The sequence below is a fragment of the Phalaenopsis equestris genome, unplaced genomic scaffold, assembly GCF_001263595.1.
Source record: "Phalaenopsis equestris unplaced genomic scaffold, ASM126359v1 Scaffold000545, whole genome shotgun sequence".
Classification (NCBI taxonomy): Eukaryota; Viridiplantae; Streptophyta; class Magnoliopsida; order Asparagales; family Orchidaceae; genus Phalaenopsis; species Phalaenopsis equestris.
The window spans coordinates 884,473-897,099 of NW_018164985.1; the positions used below are offsets into that span (position 1 = coordinate 884,473).

The 12,627-nt window shown below is 45.0% G+C and overlaps 1 protein-coding gene across 1 annotated transcript in view; it reads left to right on the top strand.

The window, feature by feature from the left end:
- The window catches only part of LOC110029079 (WAT1-related protein At3g02690, chloroplastic), a 43,424-nt gene that overhangs the window by 13,690 nt on the left and 17,107 nt on the right, over positions 1–12,627 (top strand). The window contains exon 3 of the mRNA XM_020731201.1: positions 12,327–12,449. Within this exon, the coding sequence (XP_020586860.1) occupies positions 12,327–12,449 (123 nt within the window). The remainder of the gene's footprint in view (positions 1–12,326; positions 12,450–12,627) is intronic.

Below are 12,627 nucleotides of genomic sequence, written 5' to 3' on the forward strand. Positions count from 1 at the left end.
GAAAGTCAAGTTGAACATAAAAACGGCCGACAGGCTTGGGACCGGCAACGACAGTGTTAAATCCTCGCTTTATCTTTTAGGCCTTTGCACAGCCAGAACGATCTAAGCCCTAACTCGTTTTAGGATTCTGAAGTTGTCGTTCGTTACGACATAAATCCTCACATCTTCCAGGTTGTTTGTGTGAACTTTTCATACGAAAGTAAGCTCTAATTAAATAAAATTGGGAGGATGAAACACTCAAATAATTTCTCTTCGAAACTGAAGTCAAACCATAGGATAAACTGGGAAGTCACCGAGGTTCGCCTCTGGAACTATGACCTCCCCTAGTTCTCCCTCATTTGGATTCCTCAAGAATGTTCTGAATTTGAGTCTTTCCCATTTGACTCTCTTTGGTCCGATTTCGTTGAAAAGTCCTATCATTTTGACCTCTTTGAAGATAATATTTCCTAATTTTTATCGAGAGTCTTCTTAAGTGACTTCGGTCATTTAAGATGTAATTAACCATAGGGGCTTTCCCTTATAAAGAACTATAACCCAGCTTAATATAAACCCTGTTTAATTCTTTGTATTAAATAGAGAAACTTATCAGAAAATAAATTGGTTTTAGCAGAACAAATGGATGCCATATATTTTTTAGTTTAATTGAACGAGCCTCATCCCCAAGTCTTGTGTTTATCCTTCGGGATAGATACAGGGTCTGAGGTATAGTGCTCTTTCATTTAAACTGTGAAAAGTATGAGGTTAGCTTGATTTCATATTATTTTTAAAACTTATATATATATGTAAATTAAACGTCCTTCCGAAGCGGACTATGAAATTTCGATTCCGGCGACCGACAGCTTCTTACGGGCAACTCCCCCAACTTTTAAGTGCCGACAAAGACCATAAGGTTGGAATTTACATTCATTGCTATTAGTTCTTCCTGGATAGCCGAGGGACACCATGGCTAGCGGTACGAGCCAAGACGATGTGGATCCTGAACTTCTAGCTTTGACGGGCTATTAGATCCCTGCCTCTACAGAGATGAAGATTGCAAAGAAAGATAAGCGGTTGAGACCCAAACCCATGTGCCCGATCAAGTCGATTTGTCCCAGGATCCTGAGGGGCAGGTGTCAAAAAAGCCACATCAGGAGACCCCGGCTACCGGGCTCGGTGCAGGCGTAGCTGTTGCGGGCCAACAGGGCTTAACTGTTGAAAGCACTGAGGAGAATGAAAAAAGGTCGAAGGACATGGTGGTCACTGGCTCTTCCCCGTTGCCATCACAAAAAGACCGATGTAGCTTGTCGGAAGAGAGAGAAGCTTATGAATGCCATTTATTCTATGGAAAGATTTTTAAATATGTAAAATTTTCTTTGATCGTTGGCTGTTTTTAGTAATTTCTTGATATTATCTTATGCAGACAAATTGGTTGAGTTAGGAGACCACGAAGATGGCGGACCGTCAAAAGATGTCGCGGAGTCTGCTCCTGTTGTTGCAACCGAGGCCCAAGGCATGACCGCTGCACCTTTGCTGACGGACACGGGAGAACGACGACCGTTCAATTCCTTGCCTGCAACCAGTCCCATGTATTCAACCTCGCTTGGCCACTTTCTAGGTTCCTAGGAGGAATGTTTCGGGCGGCGAACGGATGTGGTTGGACTTTCAGAGGAAGCGACCAAAGTTTCTTCTGAAGACCCGGTACAGGAACTGTTGGCCCTTTTGGTCACCACAAACTCGCAGGTAGCGACCTTGCAAATGGAAGTTGCCTCCTTGCGAAGCGGACTAACAGAGGTGTCGTGTCGTTGGGAGCACTTCGCAAGTCGACCGCTTTGGGCAAGGTCTGCACGACTCAGACTAAGTGGATCAGATTAAATTAGGCGGAGAGTTGGTCTTCCAAGGATTAACTCGAAAGGGGCATGCCCCGACTAAAGACTTGGAAGACCCGTTTATAAAATATTTTTTTCGAAATTTGTAATAATGTTATCTGTAATAAAACCACATTTAAATAAATATGAAAGGATGCTTGGTGTGACACTTATCATTATGTGACGCATCATTTCACGCGTCCGCCCTATAATTAGAGCGAGGGACCGTTCTTTCTCTTTACACTTTCTGATTTTTTCTATGTGCCTTCAATTCTTCTTCTTCCGTCTTTCGGTTGTCTTTGCACCCCTTGCGATGGCTCCCAATTATTTTTCCACCCTTTTTGGTTATGTCGAGGGTGCTGATCCCTCATTTTTGACAAGGAACGAAGTGATGGAGTTGCAGAGGACATATGTTTCTCAGGACATCATTGTGCTTCGGAGGATGTCAGGATTGATGAGCGCGACAGACGACGTGGGTAAGGATTTGGTATTTTATCGAGACTGGTTCAAGTACGGCCTCCGGCTGCCCCAGCGTTACGAGCTCCGGAGCGTCTTTAATAGATTCGGGGTCATTCCGCCTCCAGTGTTACCTAATTTCGTGACTGCGATAATGACTTTCATTCTTTTTTGCTGTTGGGAGGGCATCTTGCGGTCGATCGATCTATTTAGTCATTTTTTTTGTTCAAGGTTGATAAGTAGGGCCATATCATGTTTTCGGTCGATAAGAACTCCAACTCCTTAGAGACAAAATAAAGAATTGGAAGAAAAAATTTGTGGTTAGTTCCTGCTCTGACAACTGGGGAATCCAGACGAAGCCGTCGGATTAGATGGTGGACGGACCGAAGTCTCTTCCGCAAAAGATGCTCGCTGCCGAGGCGATGTTGAATGGTCGCCATCTCTCGGTCCCACAATACACTGCCGAAGCATTGGTTACCCGTGCGCTGAAGGGCGAGATGACAAAGGATCTGTGGTGATCTCGGATATTGACGAGGCGGTCCGGGCCAATGCGACGAAAGAGAAGCTTGCTGCCAAGCACCAGAAGCAGAAGCGTCTCCTGACGATAGGTAATCTCGTAGAAGATGAGGACTGCTCCCTTATAGTGTGGCATCGAGATATCTTACGTCCGTGACTGAAACTACTGTTGTTATTCAAGATACGATTATTGTCGCTATTACTATTATTGCTCGAAAACCAACTTCTCATTTTGTTGATGTGGAGTAATGTGATGGGAAAACCGTCGCTTTTGGAGTGACTCCTGGTGAAATCGCGACGAGGAAAGGAGTCAATAGAAAATTGGTTGCCACTCCTTCCCCTATGTTGAAAAGGAATAGGGAGGCTTTCAAGTGGAAGCCTGTAGAAGAAGTGGCCGGGTGAATGTTGGCTGACACCGACAAAAGGTGCTGTCTTTTGGACACGTCGAGAGACTGACATCCACCATCGGCTGAGAATAAGGGCATGCCATGGCTTCTGCTGGAGTTGCTATGGTTGGAGGAGTTTGGTCGAACTCTGGAAAGCTACGGCTACCGAGAGCTTTGCCAGACTGCGGATCCGTTCCTTCTGATGGCGGCACAAGCCGTTACATTCTAGGGGCTGGGCCCGGGCGGGGGTCCGGGGGTTTGCACAGCGTGTGCTGCCTTTCTTTTGGAGGACAACAAAAGCCGTTACATTCTAGGGGCTGGCCCTGGTCGAGGCTCGGAGGAAGATTTGCTCTCTGGAGGCGCAGCTGGGGAGAGTTTGCGATGACCGGAATCTCCTGCAGCTCAAACAGGACAATTCTACCAAGGCTACCAAGAATCCCTTGGTGCCATAGAAGCCTTGAAGAAAGAGGTTTCGGAGCTGAAGGAGAAGGTTGCCTTGTCCGTCTTCAAGGAGGAACCCAAGCTTGGCCTGGTGAAGCAACTTAAGCGTGGGGTGGATTATGTCATCCAACTATTGATTGATCACGGTCTTATCGACCCCCAATTCTCTGACCAGGATGAGTTCTCCACCCTGATTCTGGACAAGTCCGAAGGTCTTTTGAAGAAGGAGAAAACTCTGGTTGTGAAGACCGGTCGACCACTTGCTAGAATTTGGCTCCAGGAAAAACTTTTAATCTCTTTTTTTTTTAGAATAGTTAAAAGAGGATGCTTGCAATTTTTTTTTTTGTATAAGAAATAATTGTTAGTCTTTTGCTTATTTGAGTACGCAATTCTATTAACTGCGTACTCATCTTGCAAGTGAGCCTGTCGTATTAGTTGGTTGATGGAAGTGTCTCATTTGATTCATTCTATCAGATTAACACCTCTAGAGACTCGCACCTGAGGCGATTTTATGAAATGTCACGGATCCTGTCGTTGGCTTCCGTTTTGATCATCTTTGGGGCTAAATCCAAAACATGAAATAACACTCGTTTTTGAGTCGCCGATCACTGGCTTTAAAGATTCAGTCGCCTTGGATCATCGATCAATGACCGAATGATAGTTTCAAATAACTTTTGTGATGATCATCCAAAAAGTTGACGACTGTAAAGATTTAACCTTTTGATGGCCGATTAACATGCATCGATTGGTTGGGTTATAGAACCTAAGCTATCGGGTACCTTATCGCGTCCGATCAATTGGATCCTTACCTTGGTTGGGTTTATCCCTTTTGCTAGGCACGAATCTTGTCGATGCCTGCGAGGGCAACCCCAGGGGACTTGTCTCAGAATGATTTACACTTTACTCTTTCGCGAATCTTCTTCTTGTCAGCAGAGAACCATATCCAGAGACCCAACTCTTTTGACGTTAGAGATTTGGGTTTACGATGTGAAGGTAGTGCAAAAGAAAAAATTGACCCATCTTAACCGATCGTCTTTTGCTATTTTGAATTTATTTGTTTGGCGTACCTGTAACAACCGAGTTTTGTGATCAGCTGTCAACTAGTTCTACTGGCATGCTCGATTGGCATAGATTCCCTTGGTTTGGTGGAATGGCAGTCCAACGCCACGATGGGCCTGACATTGCCGCTTTCACGTGACCTCCGCAGATTAGTATTAAAGGCTACGATGAGTCTCTTTCTCTATCCTTTTTAGTAAATCGACCGCTGACCTGTCCCGTCACAGTGACCTGTTGTCTTTTCCTGGCGGGTCATTGACAGACTTTTGTTAGCAGACCACTGTTGGGATTACTGACCATCCCCATTATAAATGGGGCAGATGACCTCCACTTATTGTGCTCATACTTATAGGAAAATTGTTAGTTAGGGGACAGCGATGGGTGCCTGGTCGGATTTGCTAGGAATCGGAGGCAAAGGTGACCTTCCGCTGACAGGAGTGAAGGGCTTTATTTGGGCCTTGTTTTAATTTTCTTTTTGTTCGAGTCAAGTATCATAGGAGAAGATTTTCTTCGAGTCGGGTGTCGAATGTGACACCTGACAAGTTGGGCTATCAAGGTCACACCATCCCACGAACGGGCTTAGTGTTCCTTGGGGATACGTTGCTCCGCCTTCACGTCCCTAGGGAATGCAATACGTTCGTTCGACAGTCGCTGCCATGAGTGTTTTAACTTCTTGTCAAAGGCAGAGGGGCAAGACTCATAAACCTTTTGACAGCAAGTAACCCGCTTCTTCACTTTCCCTTGCTTCTAGATTTTACGAGGATGAATGTGAAGAATTATGGGAGCTAATTTGTGGAGTCAAACTCGATAGTGTATTGGTTGGAATCCTCTCCACGAATGAATTATGGTGCCCAGCGGTAGCATATCGTCGGCTACTTTAAGGGCCGCCCAATCCATTCAATGGCTGGTTGTTGCCTAGAGTGGGATCGTCTTCTTCCATTTATAGAATGCTCGGACATGAAAGGCCACTCAGCTGCAACACCCCCTTTCTCCGATATTTTCCCGCTTCAACTTTCCTGGCTGTGCGGTAGATATGAGAAGATGGAGGGCGAGGAGAATGGGTGCTCTCGATGAGAGCTGGAAGAGGAATCGAGGATGACCTTCACTACAAAGCCTTCAATTATTTGCTGACACATTTCTTTTTAAAAAAACTATAGCAAATGTACCTTTTGTGTTTATTGTTATTGGATGTTTTGTACCTTTTGTCCAAGCTGAATAAAATTTTTGATTTTATTTTGTTGTGTTTGCTTGTTGTTGAGTGGTCAGTCGTTTTTTTATTTTGGCGATTTGTTATTTATGTCTCTCGCTTAATCGATCCAATCTTGTCGGACATTAAAAACGATCGTCCAGTATAGTTCGCTCAAAAATCGGCGTTATTCGATTGATCCGACCGAGTTGCCCGAGTGTTGGAGAGACCTGGACATTCTTTGAGTGGAGTTAGTAATCATAACTTTCATTGCATTGATAGAATTTACACATTGACAACAATACCCCCTTTTATGTTTTTCATAAAAACTTTTAAGAAAAAAACTTCAAGTTCTCTCCTCTCAACATTCGGGGGAGTTCCTTCCCTGCGTATGTTTTGAGTCTGTAAACTCCCGGAGAGACTCTTTGGCTGATTATGTGTGGTACGCTACATGTCTGGTCCAATTTGCCAACCAATTGTCCTCAGGCAGCTGTATCAACTTTTTTTAGAACCAAATCCCCTAGTGAAAACAAGTTCTTTCGGATTTGTTTGTTGAAGTAGCGAGTCGTCAAACTTTTGACTTCTTTTTGTTGAAGGGTCGAGTCAGTTCGCCTTTCTTCCGTAACATCCAGAGCCAACATTGCACCATCGATGTTCGCTTCCTGTCACTCGGCCAGGCCCTCTGCGAATGATGAGGTCGTGACGACTTTTTGGTTGTGATGGTTTATTTGACCGGTAGTACTGTCTCCATTCCATGAGTTATCATGAAGGGCTTTTGGCCGGCTGCTGATAACGACATCATCTGAATCGCCCAAATCACAGAAGATAGTATGTCTGCCCAGTTTCCCTTGGCACTTTCCACTTTTTTCATTAGCAAGTTCAGGATGCTCTTATTGGCTGCTTCGGCTTGCCCGTTTATTCGAGTGTGATGGATTGAAGCAAACTGCAAATCAATTGCCTGTCTCACGTAGAAATATCTTACGCGCCGATCTGATTGTGTCCCTTGTCACTAATGGTGACCACCGACAGTCCGTATTTGCGTATGAGATTCAACTAGGTAAGTTTCGCACCATTTCAGCGGTGATTTAAGCGAGAAGTTTAGCTTCCATCCACTTTGAAAAGTACTCGACTGCCGCTATAAGGAATTTGCGTTGGTCTTTAGATGGGGGAAAAGAACCCAGGATGTCCAAACCCTAAGTGGCGAACGACCAGAGACTTAAAATCAGCTGAAGCTTGCGAGTTGGCTGATGATGGAAGGGCGTGTACTTCTGAAACCGCTCACATTTCCTTGAGAATTCTTCAACATTCTTGAGGAGAGTCGGCCAGAAGTAGCCTTATCGTTGTATTTGATAAGCAAGAGTTTTTCCACCAAAGTGGCTCCCACATTCCTCAGAGTGCACCTCCCTGAGAACAACTAACACTTCATCTTCCCGTAGGCATCTCAGGTACACTGAGGTCACTGATCGCCTGAAGAGTTTTCCTTCTATTATCTGTACAACACGACCTTAATTTTGAGGCATCTCAGATCTATGACATTTTCCTATACTTTTCATGTCTCTAGGTAGAGGATGTAGTGATCCATCTAGCTTTTGATTCCTTTGATAGATACTTCCATTGCTTTCGATTCCTCAATTGCAAGTTGAGTGATTCTTTGGGGAGTCCCGCCCAAACAGATGCGTTTGGACAGAATATCTACGACGTGATTTTCCTCATGATCATGTACTTTATCCAGATGTTTTTGATCCTTCCTATTTTCTTTCTTGTCTTTGCGAGATACTTGGTCAATAGCTCCTCCCGAGATTCTAACTCTCCGTTGATTTGATTAACTACTAACAGGGAGTGCGACTTTACCAGCATATCCCAAGCGTCTATTTTGTAAGCCCAGCGAAGCCCAACGATCAGCGCTACGTATTCTGCTTGGTTATTTGTAACTTTGAACTCTCCACAATTGACCGGTAGACATGCTCTCTGGCCGGGCTGCTCAGTGCCAGTTTTAATCCGGCGGTGGCCTGCTTGGAAGCTCCTTCGAACCCACATTCTATTGCTGGCGGGGCTTCCCCAGTCTTGATCTTTTGTCTCGGAGAAGTTCGCCAAGAAGGTGGCTATTGCTTGAGATTTGAATACTGTCCGGGGGAAATACTTGATGTCATACTCGCTGAGCTCCACTGCTCATTATAATAGCCGATCAAAATGTTTTGGCCGAGTGAGTACGAATTTCAGTGGGTGATCGGCGACTACTCAAATCGGGTGCATCTGGAAATAGGGTTGGAGCCTGCGAGAGGAAATTATTAGTGTAAACGTTAGTTTTTTTATAATCGGGTATCTGGTTTTGGTGCCTTGGAGCACTCGGCTTGTGTAGTACACCGGAAATTGCTTCCCCACATCTTCCCTGACCAACACCGGCTTGATCGCTTTCGGCCGTACTTCGAGATATAGTGACAGTTCCTTCGCCGGCTTTTTTGGAATTTGGAGCAGCGGTGGTGACGCCAGCGAGTCTTTTAGGCCTTTGAATGCTGACTCGTAGTTGGCTGTCCACTCGAAGTGTTGATTTTTCCTTAGTGCTTTGAAGAATGCCTCACATGTATCACCAGATTTGGAAATGAATCTGCCAAGTCCTGCTAGCTATTCAGTCGGCTTGTCTCTGGACTTCCTTGACATTCTGAGGGGAGAGCATGTCTAGGTTTGCTTGAACATTCTCCGAATTGGCCTTTAGACCGTCAGGGGTTAATAAAAAGCAAAGGAATTTATCGGTCGATGCTTCGACGGTGCATTTCAAAGGGTTCAACTTCATGTTAAAATTTTTTAAGGTCTCGAAAGTTTCTTTTAGATCTTCTATATATTGTTCAGCTGTTTTATTTTTTACTAGGATATCATCGATATACATCTCAACACTTTTTTCTTTGACTTGAAAAAATTACATTCATAAGGTGTTGATAGGTTGCCCCGACATTTTTAGCCCAAAAGACATTACATTAAAACAAAAACCTTCTTGTCCGGTAATAAAAGCGGCTTTCTCTGCTTCAGCTGGATGCATCTTTATGTGGCCATAGCCAGAGAAGGTTTCGTGGAAACTCATCGCAGAATAGTCGACTGTCGCATCAACCAGTGTGTTGATCCTTGGTGGAAATAATTGTTGTTCGGACAGACAACACTGAGGTTAATGAAGTCGACACACATTCTCTATTTGTCGTTGGGCTTCCGAACCATTATCACGTTTTGGAGCCAGGTTAGGTACTACACCTCTCAGATGTAGCCTGCCTCCTTTAGCTTTTGGACCTTTACTGCTATTGGCTCGGCCAAGGTCCTTGCGGTCGATCGAAGTTTCAGTTGCACTGGTCGAGGGAAGGGGCTGATGTTGAGTCAATGACATGCGACGTGCACTAGGACTCCAGTCATCTCTGCTGTTGTCCAAGCGAACACGCCTCGATGCGTGCGGAGAGTTTTGATCAGCAGGGACTTGGAGGACGGCCTCTCTAGTCTCGAGAACCTCTTCCATATGGGTTTGAATGTCGAGTGGCTCGGGTCGACGCTGGTGACCGCTCGAAGATAGCAACTCCTGGACTACTCTTGGTTCCTTCGGACTGTGATTATTTCTCAATCTTCGGGAAATTTCATACCCACTTAGTACGTTGAAGCCACTACTTGGTAGCTATTCAGCAATGATTGGCAGACGATCGCATTATAAGTCGGTGGGGACTCCACCACCACGAAGTCCTTCGTGTTGGTAAAATGTTTTTCTCAATCACCCCACGAGATGGCCAGAGCGATTACACCTAAAGCTTCTTTCTTTTTGTCGGAGAAGCAGTACACTAGATCGACTGGTGTTGCCAACCGGTCGGTCTTGTGTCCCATTTTGTTGAATACCGTTTTGAATAAAATGTTTATCGTAATTCCGGTGTCGACTAAGATGCTGCCCACCTAGTAGTTATTTGTTTATGAAAGTCGTGACAACGATTGCCTCATTGTACGAGTTTCCTTTTGGCGGGAGATCTGCATCTGTAAAATTGATTGGAGGATGATTACGAGCGCAAGACATGATCGGTGTCTCTTCAGAGTGAACCGTCAGGATGAATTCGCTTTCTCTAAAGATAGTCCGAATGATCCCGATCAGGTGGATTTCGTTCGCTCGAACGGGTTGTCTGTGGGCTCTTCCATCGGGACCTTCCCCTTTGACAACGACGTATTCCTTCAGTTTTTCGGCCTAAATGAGTTTCTTCACCAAATTCTTGAGATGGCGACATTCCTCCATGTCGTGCCTATGGTCCCGATAGTAGGCGCAATATTTGTTTGGATTGCGAAGGGTTGGTGTGGTTTTCAATGAAGGGGCCTTTTTGAAATAGTCCTTTTGAATGACATAGACTAGCTCGACCATCGACACATTCAGGGGCATTGAATTCTGCATTTTCCGATATATGTGCGGTCGCTCGTAATATTGAGCTGACTGCTGATCAGTGTGGTACCTTTGACTCTTGCTGCTACGGTTACTCCCTCAGCTATCTCGGGACCGGGGGTTGCCATTCTGTCGACCATTCGGGGCGCTATCGCTCTTCTGCTGCTTCTTGTTGTCCTGATCCTTTCGCTTCTGCTTCTGTTGGTTGAATGATTCCAGTTTGGCTTTCGAGGAGTTCGTAAGGTCCTCCTTGGCGGCGATATGGTCGTTGGCCAGTTCTAAGACTCCGACAAAGGATCTTGGTTTGAGCAAGTTTAGATCGTACTTGAACCGTTTACTAAAAATTCCTTGCTTCAGAGTGGTCCGACCGATGAGAGGCTCCAGGTTTTTCGCCTCCAGTATTTCCTTTTGGAAGCAAATGATGTAAGCCCGCAGGCTCTCATTCTCTCCCTGCTTGATATGGAGAAGGTCTCAGTATCCTTCCTTGGCTTTTGCACGTTGGCGAAGTGCGCCAAGAAGAGTTTTTTGAATTCGTAGAAGGATGGGATGATCTCATCTGACAGGTTGTTGAATCACCGAAGCACGACCTCATTTAGTGTGGTCAGGAAGAGTCGACACTTCATAGCGTCATCGATTTGCAGAACTCCAACCGACGATTCGAAGGAAGCTATGTGGTCGGCTTGGTCGCTCTTCCCCTTGTAAGGATCCAGATGGGGAATCCTTGCTTCGCCGGGGTATAGTTTCTAGGATTTATCGAGAGAAGGGTCTGCAGTAGGCTGGGCGGGCGCTCCTACACGAATCACGATCCACCCAGTGCTTGATCACCGACGTAGACACCATACTGTCGGTGGGATGGGAGTCCCACTGCTCCTCGGCCGGTCGGTCACCAAACTGACCATTGGGCGCAGACAGATTTTTTGCGAGGGACTTTCTGAGATCAAGTTTCCCGAGATTCTCCTTCCGAGAATGGTGGTTCATTGTTCCTCTGAATTATGGCCGCTTGGTGGGCCTCAAACCGGTCCATTATTTGTGCTTGTAGCGCCTGGACCTCCTTCTGGATCTCTCGCCGCACCGTTTCTCTATTAAATTCCATGGGTACTGCGTCTTTCTGCATGGTTTCTCATTCGTAGTTGGCTCCGCTTCTCATCTGGGGCATGTCCACGCTCACCGCACCACCTTTTAGGGTGTTGAATCCTAAGTTGTCTTTCAAAAATATATGCCTTGAGATTTGGAGCCGGGAGAAAAAGAAAGATAAAGGTAGGACAATCAGAGAAATCCAAGTAGTGAGGCCGGGAAAATTCCCTTTATTCATTATTTTTCCCCTTATTTATAGGTGCATAAGTGTACAATTATAGAAAGGAGGGAGCAATTATGAAAACCACTTTTAATGCAATTAATGCGCTAATTTAATAATAGATTTGTGATATTAGATTCGTGATACAATTTAGGTATAATAGAATGGCTATGAGCTGGTCATCGTATTTGAATTCTGTCGACTCAGACGAGCACTCCCACTGAGGTAAAGCCGGATTGGTCGAATAGCTGTAACCGGACGTCCTTACTAGAAGTCTTGGCGGCTGAGACCGTAAGCGTGGTCCTCCGATTGGATCCGTCGACATCGCGAGTCGGTCGACTTGATCGATCAGTCAGTCGTTGGATAGCCGTTTCATATTACACTCCTTTAGCCCGGTGGTTCAATTGTCTGACCATTGTCCTTGGCCGTTGGATTTGCTTTGAGATTCGTAATGGCTGTTTTGGTGAATACATTTATGAACTATCATTTGGAATGTACTTGGATTGGAATAGCATGCTATTCTGTGGTTGTCTGTAATGATTACTTGTTGCTTTGGCGAAGCAAGCACAGACAACCAATTCATTGTATGTGCTCCCTGAGGATTACTTTTTCAGTTAATCTCATTATTTGTGTAGGCATATAACCTTGAGCTGCGGTTTAAATATGAACTTTTTTCTATAATAATGAATATAATTTGTCTTAGTCCTCACGTATTATTGATCTTTTCTTTGACTTCTCTTCTCACTTGAAAATGTAGGTCATCATTGATTCTCAGCCTTTGTCAGTTTCCATACTTGCAGCACTGTTGTTCGGTGAGTCCATTGGTACCGTTGGTGCTGCTGGGCTGGTGCTTGGTGTTGTCGGGCTTCTGCTCCTTGAGGTTCACTTATGCTCTCTTCAATGCACCAGTTCTAAATTGCATAAGTTCTTCCATTACAATATTATGGGATTCTTGATTTCTGTTTTGCTTATATGTGAACGGAATGACTTTCTACTCGCACAGAAAATTGTGTACTACAACTGGAAAGCTGGCAGAAAGTTTGCAATTAATGCATGTA